Consider the following 24,913-nt stretch of genomic DNA (forward strand, 5'->3'; position numbering starts at 1 on the left):
TTCTCCTCAGAGGAGCGGCAACTTTGATGCCTCACGTACATGGATTACAGCAATTACAGGCGCACAGAGATTCACACACCTGTAAATCCTGGAGGGCGCTGACATTTAGTGTGGAGAGCAGCAGGAGGGAGCAAAACCACGAGAAGGCGGGGCTACGTAGCTGAGCAACCACCAATGAGATGCTCAGATGCAGCATCAAAAGAGTCACGCCCCACAGACCGAGAAGCCAACCAGCAGAGAGCAAGCCATACAATGCAAAGACTGCCAGTCGAAACTGTAACACAAATGCACAAGGAAAGATGATGAAACATGCAAACATTTGATGACTTGCTCAAATTCAACTTCTCTGCATCAAAATGACCTGAGGCAGATAACAGGCTGCCAGTCTGGACACCACAGCGTGGCCAATCAGAGACCACAGAAGAGACCGCCATGCCCACTCATTCCAAAAACTCCATTCAAAGTCAGTAGGGTCCTAAAAAGCACACACAAATAGAAAAACACAAAACACATACAGAGTTTTGTTTGTCTGTATAAAAGGAACTTGTTGATTGAGAAGGAAACAGGAAATTGGCCTTGGTGGGGTGCATCAGCCAAATGTGCCATCCTGATTAAAGTCACTAACATAATCACCATGTTCTCTCACCTTCTTGAATCCCCATATAAGGAATCCTCTCTGCAGCTGCACCGCTCTGTCCAGACTGACCTCATGCTCTGTCAATCACACACAGTAAAACACATTTCTCATACACTATACTGGACGAATACAACGTCTGTACACGGGACTATTTTAGTCAACTAGAATCAGAATTCAGGTTTACTTGCCAAGTTAGCTTACACCTTGATGAATTATACCTGGCAAGGTATCTCAAACATCTAGTTCACAATAACTATAGAACACACAACGGGCCGGCCAAATACCCACACTTGCGGTCTTTGAACTTGACCACTTGTCTACTTTCACAAAGTATTTCCAGTTTTTAGCCCGAGTGTTCACCCGATTACCCGATGCGATTACCCAATGGGACCCAAGTGTTTACAGTTTTACTTTGATTTTCAATACTTTGCATTTTAAAATAAACTTCTAAATGTCTGTTCAGTAGAACCTATGTAACAGACAACACAATTTAGTAATTGTGGTGCTTCTAATTAAGTGATAAGAAGCATTTGCAAATGTTGTACAAAATACACTCATCTTTGCACCAATAAAATGTGCAACACTTTATGTTTTCCTACCTGGTTACACAGACAGGGTTTAGATTAAGCCAGGATTAGACCTTAGTTCAATTAGGACATTTAAGTAGCTTTTATAAACATGCCTTTGAAAAAACATTACCGGTGTGCATCTTGAGACAAAAGAAAAAATGCTACTGATATATTTTAACTAAGATATGTCAGTGAGAGTGGCTTTCAGTTAAGATGTTTTAAACATGCATTTTAGTCTGGAACTATAGGCTTAAGCCTTGTCTGTGAAACACGGGGCATATGCAATATCTAATTAACTTAACTTACAGTAGAATGTCTCGAGATAGTGAGTTTAGTGTGCGTTAACTTAAGGACACCGAGCTTTGTCATTCTTAAGACCTGGGACAGTCTTGCGCACTTCCAGATGTGTTCACGTGCTCGCAAGCGTGGGTATTTGGACAGAACCAATAAAAAATTGAGACAGTGGTTGGCTGGCTCTGTATTGTCCACAACATTATTCGAAGGCCCCATAACTTTTCCTGTTGTTCATGATTTGATGGATTAGGATTAAGGATAATAATTTATTACTATTATTTTACTCAGTTTCTACTCCACTAATATTTAAGCTTGGCATAACTAGAAAAACATATATTCATTATTAAAATACCTAAAATGATGGCCCCCTGGTTGAGAACCACTGATATAAGATATTTAACATCCACTTAATTCTTCAATTTGATTATACGGAAACTATAGGATGGAGGTTTAAATGCACAACTTCTCAGTTTCAAATGAGATTGTTCACCCAAAAATGTATATTCTCTCACCCTCATGTCATTCTAAACCTGTATGGTTTTATTTTTTTTTCTTAACGTTTAGCAGAACTTTCACTATTACAATGAAAGTAAACTTGGCAGCCCTATCCACTTTCATTTCATGGATAAGAGCCCCATGGACAAGTTTTAATGAAGGCTAAGATCTCTTGAATATTCCCTGCACACATGCATTAACTCTCTTCTTTCTCCCCTGCAATGCAGTGTCAGTTTGGTATTGTTTTCCCCACCCCTCCCCACTCCTCTCTGTCCATCCCTCTCTCCCATCATCTCTTTATTCATCCAGTTTCTTAGAAAAGACCTCTAGTCACCTCGACAGACGGTTTTCCTGCAGGGTGCAATGGCAGGCAAGGATCTATTCACACTGTCATAAACACACTTTTTCCAGAAAAGAAAGTGCACATAGAAACAGAAGTGAGAGCACATTGCCATCTGGTGGTCGCACTGTGTTGAAACACAAAGACTGCAGAAAGAAGTATCATGGGTAGGCAATGTTTGCTGATACAGATCTTAAGTGATGCTGATTTGGAGAAATATTTTGTATAGAAACCCACATTAGAAACAATGTGATTAATAGTGGCTAAAGTGTCTTTAAGATAAAGAAATTAGCCTGGCCAAACAATAAGACACAAAATGCAATATTATATCAATATATATATATATATATCAATAGCCTGGCAGTACTTAACACTGACTAATTTACTATTCACAAACTTATAAAGTGATTGTTTTCTCAAGTATTCAGGTCACTTTTTTCAAAATTATTACTATTACTAGTATGAAGACTGAACTAGTAGAACTGAACCGATGAACTGAAGTCATCTAAATAGTTTCCTTTCAAAAATGCTGTTTTCTGATGGCAAAAAATATACATATTTTGTAAACATTTAAAAAAAAAAGTTTTATCTTTAAATGTATAATCAGATTCACCTATTGTTGTTATTTATGCATTTTTTTTTGGTTTTTTGAAAATGAGGAAAGGCCCCATTTTAAAGCTTTATTTTTTCACTTTTTTGACTGGCATGTTTTGGTTGAAAGAGATAAAAATGGGTGCTGTGTGTTGCCTTTTGCTGACCTGAGATCCTGTCCTCCCTCAAAATGACAGCACAACCTTTTCAGAGGCCTTAGAGTCAGCAGTTAACAGGACAGGGCCGAGGCGTGTACACACACACACACACACACACACACACACACACACACACACACACACACACACACACACACACACACACACACACAAGCCCTTTTCAAACTGACACAAAAAGTCCATGTGTGCACTGAAAATGCAGCACAATTTTATTTTATATTCATTCTGAATAAATTAATCCAAATAAATGATTCAGCTGGTATATACTACTCATTTAATAACAATTTAATAATGTTTTATATGTCTAACTGATAAAGCTGTGGAGTGGTGGTTGTCTGATGGTCATGCATCGTGCATGCGATATACTGATTTTTCTTGGTTTGTTTTAGGTTTGGGATTTGAATCTGTGTTCCCTTGTTAATTGAAACTGTACAGTTGAACACCTGGGTGATCTTTGAGTTACTGAGATTCCTGAGATCCTCTCTTATAACCTGGGGGAGTTTGTGTTTTGTTCCGGGACAGAAAGGCAGCTCACCTTTAGAAAACTTGTGCAGCTGGTAGAAAGAATAGAGATGAGAGGAGAAGGAGATAATCCAGTAGGCCATCATCTCCCAGCGAGGTAGAGACACCAGCTCCCATTTTTGTGTCATCGAAACTGAACCTGCAGGTTAGGAAAATGCACTGTGATTGGTAAGTCACTAGACTAGGAGTTTCCCCCCCTGCAAACATCATGATTTTCAAATAAAGCAGCCTACGTGAATCAAATTGGATTAAAAATTAGATTAAACTGTATTTTAGGAGGATGTGACAGGGTGACAATAATCCGGCAGTGCCAATTGACGGATTATTAGCAAATATCTAAAAGATGTCATTCACCAGTAATACGATTAAAAGAAATGTGTTTTATAAACTACTTTATCTCCACACCACAATTAACTCTACAAAATCCTCGATTATATAGGCTATCAAGTAACCCCGAAATAAGAGGAGCTTGAGGTCTGTCACAACGAAAATCATGATCAATAGTTCAATTGGGATGTAAAGTCCATCAATATTTATTTGCTCAAACAGTCATTCACGACTTTAAACAGATAAAATGGTTTCTTTACACAAGCTAGCCAACTACATTATCATATCGCAAGTTTCGCAACAGTTCCTGAACTATAATATTTGCATAAACGTTTCAGTTACTCACATAGACAACAAACAGAAAAACTCTCGTGCCCGGCCGCTAAACGCTTCCGTGAAGCTCCGCCCTATGCTTCCGAGATTTGTCACGTCCCCGGATCCTGATTGGCTATTCTGACAAATACGTATTATCTGAGTACAAGGGAAGCGGCTTTGCTTTAACCCCTCAAGTTCCTTAATTCGTTTCGTTTTGGCCATGCCATTTTACTGCAAAATACAGATATAACTTTATAATTAATTACACATATGACTTCTCATTACGCTGGAAGTTTCTGGCTTTAATGAACAATGGCTCAGTATACTTATTGTTATGCAGTGTGCATAACTCGTTCAGAAAAGGTAGCATGCTATTAACAAATGTAAACAAATTGCTCACAGCATGTTTACATAGTATAATTATTTACGTAAAAACCCATCAATTCTCTCTCTCTCTCTCTCTCTCTCTCTCTCTCTCTCTCTCTCTCTCTCTCTCTCTCATATATCTTTAAAGAAATGGCCATACATCCATCCATCTGTCTGTCTGTAGGAACAGCGAGAAGAGGCTATCTCTCCATCTGTCCATCCATGTCTGAACTGCCCCTCTGTAAATATTTCACTAGGGGGCAGCCTGTCTTTTTAGTTAAGTAGGCAAAAATGTTCAGAGGCTCATAGATGTGAAACATACGTCATAATAAATATAGAGGTTTTCATGTGACAGTAAGCGGGCCGCACGTTGAAAATACACGGTCAAGCCAGCCGCACATTTTTTTTAATATTCGCGTCTAATCGTGCACTTACGGTATGGGTGCTGGAAGAGGTCAACATTGATTTTTAGACTCTAGTCTATTGGCTGCTATTTTCCATCTTATTATGTTTTTTTATATACATTAGACATTACTTTATATACTCTATACTTTAATAAATAAATACTTTATTTATTAATGTTAATTAAATTTAATATTATTGTTAATTATCATACATTTTTGCATTTTTATTGTTGATTTTAATGTTTGTAAATATAAAGTATTTATTAATTATTATACATAATGTATTCATGTTTATTTATTTTATTACTTACATTTTTCATGTTAATGTAAATGACAAATATAATACAACAGGCTTTTGGTGGCTTTTAATCTGTCAATTATCATTTAATTGCATATGAGCTATAAAAACCTGATCTATGAAATGTAGCCTACATTCATACCTAATGTGTGAAATATGATACTCAAAACACACACACACACACACACACACACACACACACACACACACACACACACACACACACACACACACACACACACACACACACACACACACACACACACACACACACACACACACACACACACACACACACACACACTTTATATATATTTAACCCTCTACCGCACGCATTATGATAGACCTATAGAAAAAAATATTTGACTCTTTTTAATTTCTTAGAACTTGAAGTGCTGTAAAAAAATTTTTAAATTTTTTTGAATTTTAAGGTCCTTTATGATATGTTGCCACACGGCAACGTGCAACAGTGGAATTTTTTAGGAAAAAAAAGCCATTTAAATTAGATTTTTTTCCGTAATAGCCTACAAATGCATTGGCAGTATGACAAACCGTTTTAACTTTTATTCATTTCCAGGATACTAATTCTTAATATCAACAATTAAATTTTTACTAGGTAAAATGATAGTTATTGATAAGGAATTAGATTTCTACTATAACAATGGCAATTTTTGATATCAATAATTTAATTTCCACTAGTGACAATGTGATTGTTACTAGTAAGAATTTTAGATATTTTAGATATCTAAAATAATATTGATATCAGATTTTCAGATATCAAAAATGATTTTTTTACTGGTAGCAATTCAATTGTTGATATCAAGAATAGACATTTCAACTATAGTGAAATTTGAATTATTGATATCAGGAATTAACATATTTACTAACAAAGAAATGATTGATATCAAAATTATATTTCTACTAGTAAGAATCAATTATTGATATCAACAATTGATTTTGAATGGCAGCCTATGGTGACATTTTAGTGAAAATACAATTATAGATATCAAGAATTCATATCCTGGAAATTAATAAAAGTTCAAACAGCTTTCCATATTGGCAGTCCTTAACCTATGACTAATCAACATTATATCACTAGCATTAATGTTGTTAATGCTACAGCTTAACAGATTGCAGCTGACCTGTCTAGCTAGCTAAACTATTGCAATAATGTCATTCCACTATTGCACAGTGTTGCCGCTTGGCAACACAGACATTTGATCGATTTACCAAAAACTGATTTCATAAAACCTTTTTTTTTTGGTGAATATGTCATCATAACTTAACTGAGGTGATGTTTTGATTTTTTTTATGTATGTGATATGGGATGGTCCTTGTTTGTTACTGACGTTCTAGATTGCTTTCAGCAACTACCGACAAGAGACGGCAGTCTGTCAAAAATCGCGCCACAGAAAAAAATTGCATGTCATGTGACTTAACCAAAGCACATAATTGGCTAAACTAAGGTCTTCTCATTCCAACATAAAAACATTAGAATGTTTTCTTAAAGAAACATTGGCAATGAAATGAACACAAAGAGTATGTTGCCATTTGGCAACACCATGCGGTAGAGGGTTAAGGGCAGAGTTTTGCCATTTTACTTTAAATTCTATCACTTACATCATGTCCCATTTTCAAACACTCATAAGAGTGACCATGACTATTACTGTATTTATTTTTCAAGCCATTTAACTGTGTAGATTTGGAGAAAAGTAAAAGGCGAATTCAGCCCAAACACCTGTGCATTCTAGTACTTGCACCATGTTCCATGTTCAAACACTCATAAAAAGTGTTCCTTCATAGCTTTGCTTATTTGTTCAATTGATTTCTGTTCAAAGTGAGCCTGAATATTAATGTTATCATTTTCATATCGTTTAACAGTATAGTTTTGGGGGAAATGAAAGGCAAACTCACCCCAAACATCCAAGTGCATTCTAGTACTTACGTCATCATGTCCCATTTTCAAACACTCAAAAAAAAAGTTCCTTCATAGGTTTGCTCATTCTTTCATTTGATTCCTGTTCAGAGTGATCCTGACTATTACTGTATTCATTTTCAAGTCATTTTACTGTATAGTTTTGGAGAAAAGTAAAGGCAAAATCACCCTAAACTTCAAAGTGCAATCTAGTACTTGTACCAATGCACCATGTCCCATGTTCAAACACTCATAAAAATCTTTCCTTTATAGGTTCTTTCTTCTTTCTTTCTATTTCTTCTTATTCTTTCTATTGATTCCTGTTTGTGAGCCTGTCTACTTCCGTTATCATTTTCATGTTATTTTACTGTACAGTCTTGGAGAACATTAATTTGAACATAACTTGAAAATAAATACAGTAATAGTAAGTGTCACTCTTATGAGTGTTTGAAAATGGGACATGATGTAAGTGCTAGAAGGTAAAGTAATATGGCAAAACTGTGCCCTTATACATGTGTATAAAATATGTGTGTGTGTGTGTGTGTGTGTGTGTGTGTGTGTGTGTGTGTGTGTTGAGTATCATATTTAATACATCAGGTATGAATGTATATTTCATAGATCAGGTTTTTATAGCTCATATGCAATTCAATGATAATTTACAGATTAAAAGCCACCAAAAGCCTGTTGTGTCACATTTGTCATTTAGCCTACATCAACATGTAAAATGTAAGTAAATAAATAAGCATTGATAAATAAAGTATAATAATGAATGTATAATATATAAAAACATTAAAATTAACAATAAAAATGTAAAAAAAAATATGATGTATGATAATTAAAATAATATGAACATTAATAAATTATGTAATAATTAATGTAAATCCTATATAGGCCTACAACATTAAAATAATAAAAAATAAAATAAAAGTCATGTTTTTTTCTTAAATCATGAAATTGTATTATTTTGTGAACTAATAAGATGGAAAATAGAGTCTAAAACAAATGTTGACCCCTTCCAGCATCCATACCGTAAGTTCACGATTAGACGCGCATTCCAAGAAAAAATGTGCGACTGGCTTGACCGTGTATTTTCAACGCGCGGCCCGCTTGACCGCAGTCATAAACTGGGTATATGAGAAAGCAAATATGCGGCTGCTTTTGAAACTATAATTTCACATAATCTGAAAACAAAACATGTTTAAGCGTCTTAATCTGAATCATTCGTTTCGGGTTGTTGTGTAGTGTGAGGGCACGACGGCCGTACAATCCAATATTATGTAACATTCAAAACTCCCAGTCAAAAGAAATAGCAGTGTTGTAATCGATTGTAAAAGGCACAGCGCAGCTCTTTGTCAACAAGTTCCTCCTCCCTCTCTTTCTTCGGAGGATCAGTCACGGTCACGAGCTGTGGAAACTTAAACAAACTTCACTCCAGCACAGACTGTGCGGGAAAATGGCTGGACGTGTGAGCACAAGCTTGCTGACTTCTTTGATCAGGGAAAACATTGTCTTTAGAAACAAGAAATGTTTGCGCAAAAGTGTTGTGTTTATCTCACGTTGTCCTGCGAGGTCTCAGTCCAGCAGCAGCAGCAGCATCAGCGCGGCTCAACCGGACCTCAGCTCGTGTCTCGCTGGAAAGACCTACGCAGACCTATATGAACTGTCAGTCAACGATCCAGAAACTTTCTGGGGATCCATCGCCAAGGAACGGCTGGCATGGACCAAACCTTTCTATCAAGTAAGGGACTGTGATCTACCTAGCGGGAAAATCAACTGGTTTCTTGGAGGGCAATTGAATGTCTCGGGTAAGTCGCACCTTTTCTTTACTCTTACTCCACTTCCCAATACGTCTGAAACAACATTTCTTTCTATCTGAACAAAAAGTTATAAGTGTATTTTATCATAACTGAGATTATAATTTTTCCATGCATTGTAATTGCACAAAGAACAACTTTCGTGTCAGCAGTAAGCGCAGTAGTAGGCTAACTCCTCTTACAATGATTTACAGTGAATTGTTTGGATGTGCACGTGGCAAAGGATCCAGACAGAGTGGCCTTGATTTGGGAGAAAGATGAGCCTGGCACAGAGGAAAGGATCACATACAGGTACATTTACTCCTGAGAAATTCACATGAGGCACATGTGGCCACATGTTATCAGCCCCCCCACCCACAGTTGTAAATTTTCTACACACAGGGGTTATAGCAAGCAGTTTTAACATGTGCTTTTTAAACTAACTTTTATGTTGCTGTTTCTTATTTTTTTAAATTGTCAGTATAGTATTCAAGTAGCGACTAGCAGTCTAGTCTAGTGACTAGTAGTCTGTTACTCACTAGTGCTTATTCATATCACAGCACGCCGGTTACTTTGCTTCTGGTTACTATATCCCATATTTATATACTAAGTTTTTTTAATAATATTTTTAATTATTTTTATATTTTCAATTTTAATTTTATATTTTAATTTTAAAGTTTTTTTGTGTGTGTGCTTTTGGCATTTTTATTAGTTTTTCCCAATATATTTTTAAGTTAGGTTTAAGTTAAATACTTTAGCTTATTATATTTTAATTACAAATTTTCATCTAATATCTATATTTATTTCAGCTTTATTTAAATAATTGAAAACAATGCAAGTTATTGAGAACACTGCAAGTTACTATTCCAGTTGAACTGAGGACAAATGACAGATTTTGCTATTGAATTCTGTTCACATAAGAGTAGGGCTGTATGTAGTATGCTCATTTCCCCTAGTTTTTCCTTTTGATTACTTTTGCTCACTTAAAGTTATTTAAGTCATTTTAAAAACACTAATAATTTAATTAATAAGACAGTTGCATGTAATGGATTAGATCTTTAGCAAATGTCAAAAAGAATATCCGTTGTTCATACTGTTATTTATAATGTTAGAGATAGAAAGAGTTAACATGGTATTAGTGCACACTACTGAAGAGTTTGGTCGGAATTCCTTCACATGAACTTTCTGGTGGAGAACAAAGGCTGGTTTTGAGGTTCCTGTGATGAAATGTGAGTTCCCCCGCTCTCTAGTGCCTGAAGTAAGGATTGAATTTTCCTGGCTGTGTTTCAGATCACTGCTGTTAACAGTAGGCTAAATATTTACAGGATCACTGTCCTCACTGTTACCAAAACACGATGGTCAGCAGGCCAGTTTGCTCCGATCTAGCCTGCTCCATGAACCTTGAAAATGAATCATTTCTCATCTTTTATTACGGAGGTGAAGATTAATTTCCCCCAGTATCTCTTGTTCTAGGTCAGATGGGAAACATTTCAGGGTGTTTTGTGAAGCAGTAGTCAGATGGCACAATCAGTCATGTGTGTAAACGATGGCACTGTTAGCATAGCGCATGTGCGCGTCACTTTCATGCATCCGTGGGTAAACAGGAAGTTAGAAGACATGATACACATTAGTATGAAAATGAAAGTGTTTTGTTTCTGATCTCACAAGGATATGGAGGAGATCAAGAAATACTTGATGTATGTACGTATGTACAGTGTAGGCTGTACTGTAGAGTTCTCTGCTTAGACACACACATGTCCGTTTCTCATTTATGATCTGTTGAATGAAGGTTAACTGTTTACTCATAATGATATGTTCGGCAGGCCAACAAAAGCTTGCCGGTACTTTATTATAGTATACATAAATACATAATTAAACTACACCCCATAAATGGCAGTTTGATATCAGATGTGCATAATGACCATGATGTGACTACTACTTCGATTCAGCACTTGAATCACTTGAAATTGAACCATCACAGATTACTCTCCCAGTCACATTATTTCCTGTTACTCAGCTGTATATTTATAACTTTAAAACATTCAAATCTCAGGGAGCTTCTGGAGATGACCTGTCGTCTTGCCAATACGTTGAAAAGTCATGGAGTCCAGAGGGGAGAGCGGGTGGCCATCTACATGCCTATGTCTCCCATGGCAGTAGCAGCGATGTTGGCCTGTGCCCGTATCGGTGCCGTACACACTGTGGTGTTTGCAGGGTTCAGCTCAGAGGCTCTGGCTGGCAGAATTCAAGATGGTGAGTAAAATAATGTGTGGTTTATTTTCCAGCTGTAAAATCATTTTTGCTAGAGTGGTACTACAAATTGATGCTACAAAAAAAAATAATTGTGATGTTTTTAAACTAACAGATTATTTCATGTTATTTCAACCTGAGGTTAATTATACTGCTTACCATCTCTGGGTGGGTACCATGTGTCACTATTAAATATGATCTGGCAAGAACAAGTTCTTGTATATTTGCATATTTTTTTGTGAAATTGTGTTTGAGACTATCTAAACACAGATATTGAAGAGGAACACTGAGAAAATGATGCGCCATCATTGGTGGGATTGTCAGTAAAGTTCTAGGATAGGGCATAACAAAGGTTCAGTTGCTCAAATTTACGGCCCATTTAAAGGTGCAGTGAGCGATTTCTGAGAAACTGTCAGGGTTCTGTCACTCCGGTCTTGTTTATTCTTGGTTTTGTGATAGGGCCCTGACTGTCCTGAAACTGTATTTTCTTGTCTTTGTCTGAATGCGCCGTTTCAAGCCGTTTGCTCTTTTGTCTGTGTGCCTTCTTTCATGTTCGGAGTGTGGTGTTCAGATTCCGGCATTCATGTCTAGTTTGGCTTAGGTTCTGTGTCGGAATTGGGACATTCATGCTCTGTGTTGTTCTTCTGTTGTCTTGAGCGCACAGGATGAGCATTTGCTCATTCTTTTTGCGCTCCGTCTTGTTGTGTGAGCGTGCGGTTTCGAGTTCGCTCGGGTCATATGCTCTTCTGTCCGGTTGTGGTGTTGTGTTCTGTGTAGCTCGCGGTTCGTATTTACATCAGCCGAGTGCTTTTTCGTTGTCGCACGTGGCTCGTCTTTTCATTAGCCGCGTGCTTTCATGTTATGTTTTGTCTTGTGCTGTGCCGCACGCAGCTTGTGTTTTTGTTTTATATTGTGGCGAACAGGACGGCCGAGGGACGTGAGAGAACGGCGCGAGGCCGGTGGTACAATTGCTAATGAGCAACACCAGTGAAGCACATCGGTCTCGCATCTCTCACGGAGGAGCGGAAGCATAAAGGAGGAGCGCCGACGTTGATGATCGAGAGAGGAACAGGCCTGTATTTTAGTTGAGTTTTGGTTTTTGTATTTGTGTTTTATTTTAGCCAGCAGTCGTCCGCGAGGGGCTGCTGGCCGTTATGTTTATTTTGGGTAAGCCAGCAGTCGTCCGCGAGGGGCTGCTGGCGGTATTTTAGTTTGTTTGTTTTATTTTAATAAAGTATGTTTAAATGTTCGCCGGTTCCCGCCTCCTTCTTCCCTGAACATTGCTACATATATTTTATTAAATAAAAAGCCCTTTTCTGAAAAAACCCTGACCGGAATGACAGGAACCTCATTCCTCACCTCAACCCTGACAGGAATGCTGTTAAAAGTGGATCAGACAGAGCACATTTGTAGCAATCAGAAGCAGTAGCTATGTTTCACTGAACCAAGATATGGTTTTGTTGTCATTTTAGCTATAGTAAAACAGGACAGTTTTGAGTGTCATTGTTTGTCTATAGCTGGTGTGCTGCTGGCGACTAACAATGGAAACTTACTCGTATATTTTGTTGTGTACTGTATGCTCATTTTTTGTCCTTGTCGTTCATTCGTCATCTTTGCTTTATTTTTCGAGAAGCATTATTGTGGTTCGTTTCAGCTATGATAATGAGACTTCCACTCTTGCAATGCATGTTTGTGCATTTTGGGGGCGGAGCAATGATGGGATAAGTGTGTTTGTTTGGAGTGATTGCAAATATCAACAGTGTTCAACAATGTTTCTCAGAAATTGCTTACTGCACCTATAAAGGAAGCATGAAATGGCATTTACAGCTTTTTTAGGAGGATTTTTAATGGCAAAATGTATGAATTGTTAAATGTTAAATTATTAATGAAAATGTGGTTTCTACAGAAATACATAGGTATCTTTAGAAATAGTTTGCACTACCATTCAAAAGTTTGGGGTCAGTAAGAATTTTTTTATTTTTTGTGGACCATGTGAAACTATTGACTGCTGAAAAAATTCAGCTTTTCCATCACGGGAATAAAGTAGCCTACATTTTTAAATAAATCGAAATAGAAAAGAATTCTTTTAAATTGTAATAATTTTTCACAAAAGGATTTTTTTGACCATTTTTGAACAACTGAATGCAACCTTGATGAGTACAAGAGACTTCTTTCAAAAACAATATTTACAAATAAAATAAATAAAACACAATAAAAAAATTAATTAAAAAAATCTTATCGACTCTAAACTTTTGAATGGCAGCTCAGGTATTTTGGTGAGAGATTACAACCATTTTTCCCCCTTACATGCACTGATGAATTTTGCACGTTTTAAATATAAACATAGTCAATTTTAGTTTCTTGTTGACTATTGGAATTGATTGAACATAACATGGTTTCAACTTTAAAGTCCTTTCCTAGTTACTCAATTCTAGTAAAAGTCCTGCATGCTTTTCAGAGAATACTGAGCTTGACTGAAAAGTCAGGTGTGTTTCCATGTTATGCATGTTTTATACATGCTACATTAGAGCATTGTAAACCCTACGTAGAGCATCTTGGGATGTGTACGTGAAGGTCTGGACAGAGATAAGTTTCAGAGGGCGTTTGTTTTCAGACCTGCCTGTCTTTATCTTATTTATCAAAACAGACACTGAGCAGATGTTTCTTTCTGATCTTATTTGATGTAATATGAACAAATAAAGTCCAACGACAGCCCTGCAGTTGAGACAGGTTCCTTAAAATATTGCAAACTTATCAATTGCTTTCTTAAAAATTACCTTAAATGAATTGTTTACACACAGTGCTATCATATCTAAATTTAGCTCCCAGTTAGTGGTAACAAGCACATCAGCTCAGTGGCTGTATCAGCAATTGTGCACTGTCACTATGCCTGTTCTAGTGTCTGTTTCATTTTATCTTTCTCTCCAATACACACAGCCCAGTGCAAGTTTGTCATCACATGCAACCAAGGCGTTAGGGGTGGCCGTCACTTCGATCTAAAGTCCACGGTGGACAAAGCAGTGAAGAGCTGTCCGTCTGTCCGGCATGTGTTTGTGGCCAAGAGAACTAACAATAGCTTGCCAATGGGCAAACTAGACATTCCATTAGATGAGGTAAATCACACAACAATGAAATCCTGCAGTGTACAGAGATTAGAAAGCCAAACTAGAAACATTGAGTCAATATTTTCTGAATTGTTGAATTTCTCTCTGCCAGAGCTAAACAATAAGGTCAGCAGACTACCTTATAATTTCCAGCTATTATTGCAATGTAATATAATAAAGAAAACTGAACTAAATAAAAAATACATTTATATGCGTGGAAAATATGTTATAAAAAAAATTTAAACAACAATACATGCATCACATGACAATAAATATTAAATATTATTAAAAATATAAAGTGATTATTAAAAATCAACAAATTACACACTCAAAACAAAAAATTGAAAAAGCAGAATTAGCTTCAGCAGAATTTTAAAAGGGTTTACATTTGCCAAAACTTCAAATCATGCATACATGTTTCCAATTATTTTATACCTCTGCAGTGTGTAGGTCACTTTCTGCTAGGTTTACAGTTAGTAACGTTTCATCTAGAAGGTGCATGGCCTTTCAAAGCTTTCTAATGGTTTGTGTAGTGGGGAAGGAATGTGTCCACAATTCGAACCTAATTAAGACAGAAGACTAGGACTATAGTTCTGTTTCCAGTGTTTTCCACTTCATTTGAGTAGTCTTGTTTTGTCTTGCCAGAAATGTCTATGTCTGCCAGTCTCTATAGTGATGTTCACTCACTCTGTACAAGGGCACACATTTTCCTTGTCTAGAATTGGTCACATAGTGGGCACATGCTCTGCCAGATTGGCAGTTTCTCAGAAATAATGAATTAGACATGATAGGCTGATCTGGGCCTCTGTAAACTCTCCACATGCAGTTAAATGGGCTTAAGTGTTTTAAGAAGATATAATGTTTTGGTTGCAGGGTCAATATCCCATTTAATCTCATTATTGGCAGGAAACGCATTAGCCTTCAACATTAATGGTGGTAAAACAAGCGGAAAATCCATTTAGACTATACAAAGATTACAATTTTATTACACAACACATAAAAGACAATAATAACAAAGCACATAACTGAAAGTTAACATTTATGCCTGCATGAAAAATGCACAATAGATATCCAGGTGATTATTAACATTTATCTTGCATTTGAGTGATTATTAATTCAGTTCTGAAGAACACCATATACACTTCCTTAAGCTCTGCATTTACAGCTGCACGTGAAGGTGTGGAAAGTTGTTTTTCCTACTGTGAGTAATTTTCATATCAAAGATGTGTTATTGTCACAGCACCCCTCGATGATGAAGAACTTCACACCGCATCCTCCCCTATTGAGCTTATATTTACAGGATTAACATGTTATGATATTATTTTAAATTAAATTAAATATTAAAACAGCACAAAAGTAATAAAGCAATCAATTACTAATTAATACTTGATAATTAATGTCATAGGCTCTAAAATTGCTCTAAAATCAAAGCCATATGTCTCACCAAGTTGTGTTCCAATTTTATGTTGATATCACAAAAATTGAGGTTCGGTTTTGTTTAGGCGCTATACCAAAAATAGCCACCCAGTTTGATGTGTTCTCCTGTCAAAAAAAGAATACATTTCTGTCAGAATATCACTTCTAATGTCTATCATAAAACATTCCCCAAATATGAAACCTTGAGTCTTTGACTTTTCCAGCGATACATATTTTGTATTTAATTATAAAACAGTGCAATCAATTTTGTTAAAAATATTAAACCTGGCACCACACACTTTTTTTTGATCCCCTCCAAATGTTGACTACTGTATATATATATACCATACTTGATTGTTTTATATGAACTATTTGTATCATACACACAATAAAACAAGAATTTAAAATAGTCTAATGAATGTATTTTGTCTGTCTGTATCAGGTGATGGCGAGACAGTCTTCAGTGTGTGCTCCAGAGCCAATGGACAGCGAGGAGATGCTGTTCATGCTGTACACCTCAGGCAGTACGGGTAAACCCAAGGGCATCGTTCACACACAGGCTGGTTACCTGCTCTACGCTTCCCTCACACATCAGGTATGTCATTGTGCTTCTCTGATCACACTGCTGCTGTCACACTGGCTGAAGATCACACCACTGAGCGAAGTTTGAAATGGAAGTTGTTTTTGCAAAAATACATATGGATATATGTACTGTATGTGTGTGTACAATACTGTATAATACACACACACACACACACACACACACACACACACACACACACACACACTGGTGAGACAAAACATTATGACCAGTCGCAGATGAAGCCAATATCATTGATCATATTAAGGTCTGAGTATATCTAATGGTAAGCAAACAATCAGTTCTCATAATCAACGTTTTGAATGCAGGAGAAATGAGTCGGAATAAAGATCTGAGCGATTTTGACAAGGGCCAAATTGTTATGGCAAGGCGACTTGGTCAGAGTATCTCTGAAACTGAAAGGTTTGTGGGTTCCTCCCGGTCAGCAGTTTTATTGGCCGCCCAAGGCTCATCGATGCATGAGGGCAGCGAAGGCTATCCTGTCTCGCCTAAGCCAACAGAAGGTCTACTGTGGCACAAGTCACACAAAATATTAATGATGCTTATGAGAGAAATGTTTCACGACACACAGTGCATCTCAAACTGCTCGTTATTGTGTGGTTGACGGACCGTTTATCAGTTTGGACCAAAGTAGCGCGAGCCGATCTTTATCAAGCGACACTGTTACACAGCGCTAATAAGAGATCAAGTAAAGGAAGCATTTGAATTTGCCACAGAAGTAATAACATCGCTGCGACTCCTGCAAGATCTAGTGAGAAACATTCACATTTCTCCGTTATTAACGGATCAAACAGCACTGACGTGGAAACCAGGAAGAAACATTGTGCCATGAATTAACTATCCAGTGTCCACAGATCAGCAACATTCACCATGGATTAACTGTAGTAACACTAACTGCAACATGGAAGTTTGGCAGGAATAGTAGGCTAGGCTATAATGCCTTCAAGTAACATTATGTCGGTTTTATTTTGACATTATGAATACAATTGCTGCCCTCAAACTAATCTGAACTAAAATAAACCTTTGTTTATAACTACTACAATATTACATTTCATTTTTTCCAAGGAACTGTTTTGTTTTATATGCTCCTAAGAAGAGTCAATTAGCTCCAGAATTGCGCAAAGTAAAAAAAATATCATACTTTATGATGTTAGTTTATTTAAAAAAAGAATTAAAAAAATTAAATCAAGGAAATGACCAAAAACCTGGTAAACAGTAATTTCTAACAACATAGGGCTATTTAGATAAATCTGGCGAGCATGTGGTTTTAGGCTAATACACCAACAGCGAATTTCTGTTTAATAAAGCGCTCAGAAATGTGTCGTTTGCATATTAAAATCTCAAAAATTAAGATATTTGGATCCCCCCCCATCTGAACCATCCCCACCCCCCGCGCGAGACTGTCACCTTTTTTACTCTGAGGAGTATTCAGGTCTGCATTTACATACCACATTTATAGCACATTTACAATAACATGCACTATGAATATATATTCAGCAATCAATTTTCTGAATAGCTTTAGAGGGTGTCATTTTTGTCCATTTGTGTAACTGAATACCTGTCTGTGGTTGCAGTATGTGTTTGACTACACACCTGGAGATGTGTTTGGCTGTGTTGCTGACATCGGTTGGATTACGGGTCACAGTTATGTGGTGTATGGACCCCTGTGTAATGGAGCCACTTCTGTTCTGTTTGAGAGTACACCCGTGTACCCCAATCCAGGTGAAATATCAAGAGAAATTACATGTACTTATGAGCAATGGCATGCAGTATGTACTGTATAATGCAAATGCACTTTATTTTTTTATTTCAGTTTTAGTTACTGTGGTTTAAAGGTATGATAAAAAAGTGCATTCGTATTGCCAAAGCATTTTCAGACAATAACTAAAGTTACATTTTCAAAACATTTAAAATGCATCTCTACAAAGAGAATTAAACAAGATGCAAAGTGTTTGGGAGACACAACTATTCATTCCTAAAGTTTATAATTGTATCAGCCGTGTTCCTTTTCTGGTCCATTCTGAATGAGGTGGTGACCCCTCTAGATCATGTCAGATAGGGTTACTGTCCTTCCCATCCCTTCAGAATGAAGGAACTTCTTTTGTTCAGCTGTCAGATAAAATCTTGTGACACATTAACCTGTATAATGTGCCTTATCTGACTTTATGAGTGTATTTTAATGGAAATGAGTCTTCATGAGTGGCCGTAAAACAGTGCTCTTTACAATGTGACCTCTGCAGGGAACTTTTCCATTTTTGTCTTTCTGCTTTTTGAAAGCCTCTGTTCCTGTGCTGGTATCAATTAGGCAATGTGCTTGTGTAATATTGGGTTTTAATTAGTCATAATTACTGTTGATGTATATATTTTTTGTAAGCTCATAACATGTGTTTTGTTGAAGTGCTATGTAGTTGTTAATCAAACACTTCATTATCTTTGTCTTGACTGTGTTTTGGGACTGTTTTAGGTCGTTACTGGGAGACCGTTCAGAGGTTAAGAATAAACCAGTTTTATGGAGCTCCTACCGCCATCAGATTACTCCTGAAATATGAGGAAAACTGGGTGAAGAAATATGACAGGTCATCACTGAAGACACTTGCATCTGGTGAGTCTTCAAAAGTTTAATGGCTAATAAACATATATATATATATTTGGAGTTATAATATATTATATTTGTTTGTTACAGTACACTACCATTCAAAATTTTGCAAGGATGCATTAAATTGATCAAAAGTGATAGTAAAAAATCTATTCAAAATAAATCCTGTTCTTTTGTAAGAAAGGTTTCTTTAGCAGCAAATCGGCATATTAGAATGATTTCTGAAGGATCATGTAACACTGAAGTAATGATGCTGATAATTCAGCTTTCCCATCAAAGGAATAAATTGCATTTAAAAAATATACAAAAGAAAACAGTCTCTTTTAAATTGTGTTAATATTTCACAATTTAACTGTTTATTTTAGATCAAATAAATTCAGCCTTGGTGAGCATTAGAGACTTACGGACTACACACTTTTAAAGGGCAATGTGTATTAAACACATACCCATTTTGTCTAGAATTGCTTAATATGATATTTGTCTCCTTAGTTCCACAGTCAACAAAATCAAAATTGACCTGCGTTGTAAAAAAAAAGTGAATTGTATTGTTAATTATCACACTCAAAAAAATTCCATTTCAAATTCCAATAAAGTTTTTAATTATATAGCTAGAAAATGTAATATTTTTTACTCAGTGTAAATACATCTTGGGACTTAAATGTTTCACTGCCGTTTAGTTACAGCAGTGTGAAAGTCAGTGTGTTCTTTTTTATTACGACTTAACCCAGGGTAACTTGAGGTGGATTGCTCCTGTAGTAAGAGGGAAAAGTGCATGGCACAATGGGGATGGGGAACTCATCAGCTCTCCAGTTCGAAGGTCACCATTTTCAGGGTTGGAACTGAAGAAGTAAAATATCTGGGCTGGTGTTTCAAGCACAGATATTGTACTTCCACCAGGGAGAACATTCAGCCACAGTTTAGCCTTCTTACTCTAGATAATTTTTAATGAGTCTAGTCACACAGCTTTTGAGTTCAACAATGGGAAATCTGACTTTGCGCCAAACATCAAGGACACTAGATTGTGTACACAGCTGGTCTGGGTTTTGTTGGCCCCTTTAGTACCTGTCAGTTCCACTTGAAAAGATAGGGGTAAGATTTGCTTGAATTGCAAAGTCACTCCATCATACCAACTTAGAGAGCATGTTTTTAAGTGCAGTGTTTATGGTCGATTAATTTGTTTATATAAATGACCATGTGAATATGTGATCTGTTGGCAGTTGGAGAGCCCATTAATCACGAGGCGTGGGAATGGTTCCATAATGTGGTCGGGGATGGACGATGCCCTCTGGTGGACACATGGTGGCAGACAGGTAAAAGGAAATTGCTGCATCTGTTCTTGTCTGTATAACATATCCTTGATCTTCAGTCTGGCAGCACTGATCAGATAATTTACCATGTGTGACGTTATTCAGAAATAAATAGATCGTTCACCAGGCTCTCTCTCTCTCTCTCTCTTCAGAAACTGGCGGTGTGTGTATCGCCCCACTCCCAGCTGAGCCGGGAGCAGAGATCCGGCCTGCTATGGCTATGAGACCCTTTTTTGGCATCCAGCCAGCACTGCTTGGGGAGAAGGTGATTTATACTTGTTTATTTGTTTCCTGACTCACGGTTTGGTCACTTGTTGTTTAGGAACATATGGTGCATTTATAGCAGTTTCTGTTCCTCCACTACACAAAACTATTAACTCTAAGTAAAAACAAAAATGTAATAGGACTGATATGAAGTGGCATTGTGAGATTATTGTGAAATAAAAAAAAAACCTCAATTGTAAGATATAGTCATTATCTGAAAAAAGTTAAATTTTTAAAATAAAGTCATAATTGCTAGATATGAAGTCCCAACAGTAAGATATATTCATAATCTGAAATAAAACACAAGTTCTTATAGCACTTTACTTCCTGGCAAGCTCAATGCTTTTTCTGTGTTTTCTATAGTAGATTCTTCTACAATTGTTCTAGATACAGTAATTGTTAGCAGACTGTCCTATTCAGACCTAAACAAGGGTAATATTTGTCTTTAGCTCTGCCTGGTTCTGCCTGGATCCAATGCACTTAGCTTCTCCAGCTGTGTTTAAAGAAAGCTTTGTATTACAGACCTTGATGGACGTCAAATTCTCTTCTGGAGCTGGGGGAGAAAAAAAAGAGTAATAATAATGTGTGCTGGAGCAGGTCCAATTTCCACTCTAGGGGAGAGAGAAAGAAATTTTTACCCCCTCCCATGAAGATCAACAGGGACTATAAACGTGTTTTTAGTCGTGTGGAATAATCACCAACCTTTTGGTTTTTCAACAGGGACAGATAATAACGGGAAATGATGTCAATGGAGCTCTGTGCATCAGCCAGCCATGGCCAGGAATGGCCAGAACCATATTTGGGGACCACCAGAGATTCGTTGATGCATATTTCAAACCGTACCGAGGTGAGCCAGACCTCTGGGGCTCGTAAAGCTCCTTTTATAAAAGTTTTGAAAAAGAAAAGTTTTGATACTTGTTGAATTATGTTCTTTCTGACTCCCAAATCTTTTTGAATGTTCAAATGTGCTTTCTGTTGTTGTGAATTGCACTCCCAATAACTCCATTTATGTTTTTACTTCATATCAAGTTTTAAATCAAAGTCGACAGATAGTGATCAGAGGTATAAGTTGATCTTAAGGTGTTAACTGATGGCATGCCACAGGTCAGTATTTTACGGGTGATGGGGCGCACCGCACCAAAGACGGTTACTACCAGATCACAGGACGAATGGATGACGTCATCAATATCAGTGGGCATCGGCTGGGCACCGCCGAGATAGAAGATGCACTGGTGAGACCCGAAGTTCATTACAGAATTCGTAATTACAGAAATTAATTAATTACATATTATTACTTTTTTAATATGAGTACAATGTAAAAACATGTATGTACACAATAAGTGCATTGTATCAAGTGATTACTTGAAATGTTAGTACATATTAGTTAAGGACACCTAATATATAGTGGGACCTATTATTATGATGATTTAAAATGTTCTATAGAGAGTCTTTTACAGAGCTGAAGCAAATGTAGGCCTACACTACTGTTCATAAGTTTTCAGTCAAAAATATATATTTTTTTAAATAAATGAATACTTTCAGCAATGATGCACTGAATTAGTCAAAAGTGACAATAAAGACGTTTATAATGCTGCAAAAGATTTATATTTCAAATAAATGCTGTTCTTTTGAACTTTCTATTCATCAAAGAATCCTGAAAAACATGTATCACCTTTTCCATACAAATATTAAGCAGCACAAGTGTTTACAATATCGATAATAAAAATATAAGAATTGTTTCTTGAGCACCAAATTAGCATATTAAAATGATTTTTGAAGGATCATGTGACACTGAAGACTGGAATAATGGCTCATGAAAATGCTTTTTGTCAATGTTTGCCATCACAGGAATAAATGACATTTTAAAATATATTCAAATAGAAAATTATTATTTTACAATACAATATTTCACAATATTACTGTTTTTACTGTTTTAATTTAATAAATACAGCCTTGGTGAGCATAAGAGACTGCTTTCAAAAACATTGAACATTTGACTATGTGTTTCTCTGGCATCAGGATGAACATCCAGATGTTCCTGAAACTGCAGTGATCGGAATTCCTCATGAGATCAAAGGAGAAGGTAAGGCCCTCGACGATCTCACCTTTTTTCATTCATGAGCCATCTGGAACACATGCACCCGCCCAAGCAAGCAGAGACCTTTTGACCCACAATTCATTGTGTGCATTACAACACCCTTGGCCATTGTGAAAAGAACAAAAATAATAAAGACACAATTAACTGTCACAAAATATTCAGTGTTTAAAGCAAATGTAATGGGATTTTACATTGCCTGTTTACATTTCTCTCACTTTATCTTCCTGTCTTTCTCTGTCACCAGTTCCATTTGCATTTGTAGTTTTAAAAGAATCTGCTACTGAGAACCAGCAGGCTGTTGTGGGAGAGCTGAGACTCCTAGTGGCTACTAAAATAGCTAAATATGCCGTCCCTGATCACTTCCTGGTAAAATCATCTTTTTTTTAATTAAACTTGTTGTACAGTCTTAATTGTTTGATTTATATTTATTATTCAGGAACATTTATATCAGGAGTATTTACAAAGAGCGATTCATAGAATCAACAAAAATATGTCGTCTAAACCATCACTGTCTGTACAGATGGTTTTAAGATTTATTTGTTTTGTCAGCTGTGAAAGCGTCTCTGCTCTCTTCTTTAAGGTTGTGAAGCGTCTTCCTAAAACACGCTCTGGAAAAATCATGAGGAGAATCTTGCGAAAGGTCGCCATGCACGATACTAGCAACCTGGGGGACGTCTCCACGCTGGACGACCCCTCTGTCGTTTCAGAGATCATTGAGGCACAAAAACACTACAAAAATCATGCAACCAAGAAGTAGATAAAGACTGTTGAGATGTTGCCACGTTCAATTTGAGGAACTATGAATATGATACTGTGATGACAAGTAATCCATGTGTAAATGTGAAAGTAGCAACACTGTTGGCTACACAGAACGCATAAATTGCAGGTTAAATTTTTTCATATGTAGTGAAACATTCACCTGAATCCTTGAGGTTTGTACAACTTGGACAAACATCTTTTTAAACATGCAAAACAAGCGTTTTGCACAGTGTTCTTCCTGTAGGCAGAGACTGGATGAGATTTTCTGTGGAACATCAGTATTTTGTTCATGAGAGATGATTTTAATTTTTAAGGCGCTTCAGTTTGTCAGGTAAATCTCACCTCTCTCATATTCTCCTTGTTTTCTTTGAAGCCTCTTTGGAGTTTTATGCCTTAATTTCCTAATGTTTATGACAAAATAAACATGATATAACTGATTAATATTCAATCATACTAAAATGACGTAATATGATACATGCTAAACATATTATAAGTGGAAGTCTAAATGTTTCCATTTGATATTTAGTATAAAAAAATCTTTATTTTGAACATTAAAAATGTTTAAATATATTATATGTCGGTCTGTTTTTCCTTCATTTCTAATATAAAGCACTAATAGTCCCCTCTCTCCCCCCCCAACAGAGACTATAATTATAATTAAACAGACTTCTTTAAAAATTGCATCTAGCAGTTTAATGGCACACTAAAAGTGATAATGTCAATATAAAATGTAATGCATTTGATTTATAGGATTTTTTTTTGTATGGTATGGTACAAAATGGCATCAAAACACAATTAAAACCTTTGGAAACTATAACAAAACTGAATTAGCTTGTGCTGTTACACACACATACATACATTTAGCCCATGCATGTGCTAAAGTTGAGTTGCAAATATGGCCAAGTCAAAAGCTCTCAAAAGCGATATGAGAACAAATTGTTTTATTACATTAGAAAGTCTATAGCTATATGAAGATTTTACACAACACTGAAAGTTCCTAGAAGCAAAGCTGGCAGCCCTATTCATAAGTTTAAAATGTGTTGTACTAGAAAACCTTTGAGGGTGTTGAAGAAAAAGCACAATATCATTGAGGGGGATAAAATGTTTGATCAGAGTAACTCAGTAAAAACGCTTAATTTACTGCCAAAGACCTGCAAGATGACCTGATGAAAGGAGGAAAAAACACTTCAATGCAGAGTATAAGAAGAACATTAGACAACATGGCCTTCATGTTGGGACATCTTGCCGAATGCCACTCTAGACCAAGAAGAACATAAAGGCCTACTTGATTATGCTAAAATTCATTTGGTTAGACCTGTGGAGTTCTGGAAGAATGTTTCATGGAATAACGTGATCAAACTGGAACTTTTTGGACCCATTGATCAGCGGTATGTCTGGTGCAAAAAAGGCAAATCTAGTAGAACACCATCTCCATGGTCAAACATGGAGGTGCTCCAGTCTTGTTATGGGGGT

General features: G+C 36.6%; 2 protein-coding genes across 4 annotated transcripts in view; one reads left to right on the forward strand and one right to left on the reverse strand.

The window, feature by feature from the left end:
- hhat (hedgehog acyltransferase) overlaps positions 1-4,404 on the reverse strand; it is a 75,463-nt gene extending 71,059 nt beyond the window's left edge. For all 3 annotated transcript variants that reach the window (XR_013206679.1, XM_077239642.1, XM_077239641.1), the window contains exons 1-5: positions 4,301-4,404; positions 3,641-3,766; positions 647-714; positions 362-475; positions 80-274 (exon numbers count right to left, since the gene is read on the reverse strand). Coding sequence is in view for 2 of the 3 variants with exons in the window: in XM_077239642.1 (XP_077095757.1) it covers positions 80-274; positions 362-475; positions 647-714; positions 3,641-3,755 (492 nt within the window). In the remaining variant the exon portion in view is untranslated. The remainder of the gene's footprint in view (positions 1-79; positions 275-361; positions 476-646; positions 715-3,640; positions 3,767-4,300) is intronic.
- A 3,897-nt stretch (positions 4,405-8,301) lies between these two features.
- Positions 8,302-24,010, forward strand: acss1 (acyl-CoA synthetase short chain family member 1). The gene is made up of 14 exons (XM_077239630.1): positions 8,302-9,057; positions 9,261-9,357; positions 11,099-11,298; positions 14,233-14,408; positions 16,258-16,410; positions 17,991-18,138; positions 18,881-19,018; positions 20,230-20,322; positions 20,472-20,584; positions 21,304-21,430; positions 21,688-21,815; positions 22,603-22,666; positions 22,926-23,047; positions 23,262-24,010. Exons 1-14 carry the CDS (start codon positions 8,706-8,708, stop codon positions 23,436-23,438), a joined length of 2,088 nt encoding a protein of 695 aa, XP_077095745.1. The 5' UTR covers positions 8,302-8,705; the 3' UTR covers positions 23,439-24,010.
- The last annotated feature ends 903 nt before the right edge of the window (positions 24,011-24,913 follow it).

This window comes from Siphateles boraxobius, unplaced genomic scaffold (genome assembly GCF_051911475.1).
Source record: "Siphateles boraxobius isolate OS27281-9 unplaced genomic scaffold, OSU_SipBor_1 22, whole genome shotgun sequence".
NCBI lineage: Eukaryota > Metazoa > Chordata > Actinopteri > Cypriniformes > Leuciscidae > Siphateles > Siphateles boraxobius.

What these genes read in the sequence shown, in the direction of transcription:
- acss1 (XM_077239630.1), top strand. Translation starts at nt 8,706, where the DNA reads ATGGCTGGACGTGTGAGCACAAGCTTGCTGACTTCTTTGATCAGGGAA. An exon ending in ACTGAAGACACTTGCATCTG is followed by an intron (nt 19,019 to 20,229) that starts GTGAGTCTTCAA and finishes ATCTGTTGGCAG; the next exon opens with TTGGAGAGCCCATTAATCAC. An exon ending in CAGCACTGCTTGGGGAGAAG is followed by an intron (nt 20,585 to 21,303) that starts GTGATTTATACT and finishes GTTTTTCAACAG; the next exon opens with GGACAGATAATAACGGGAAA.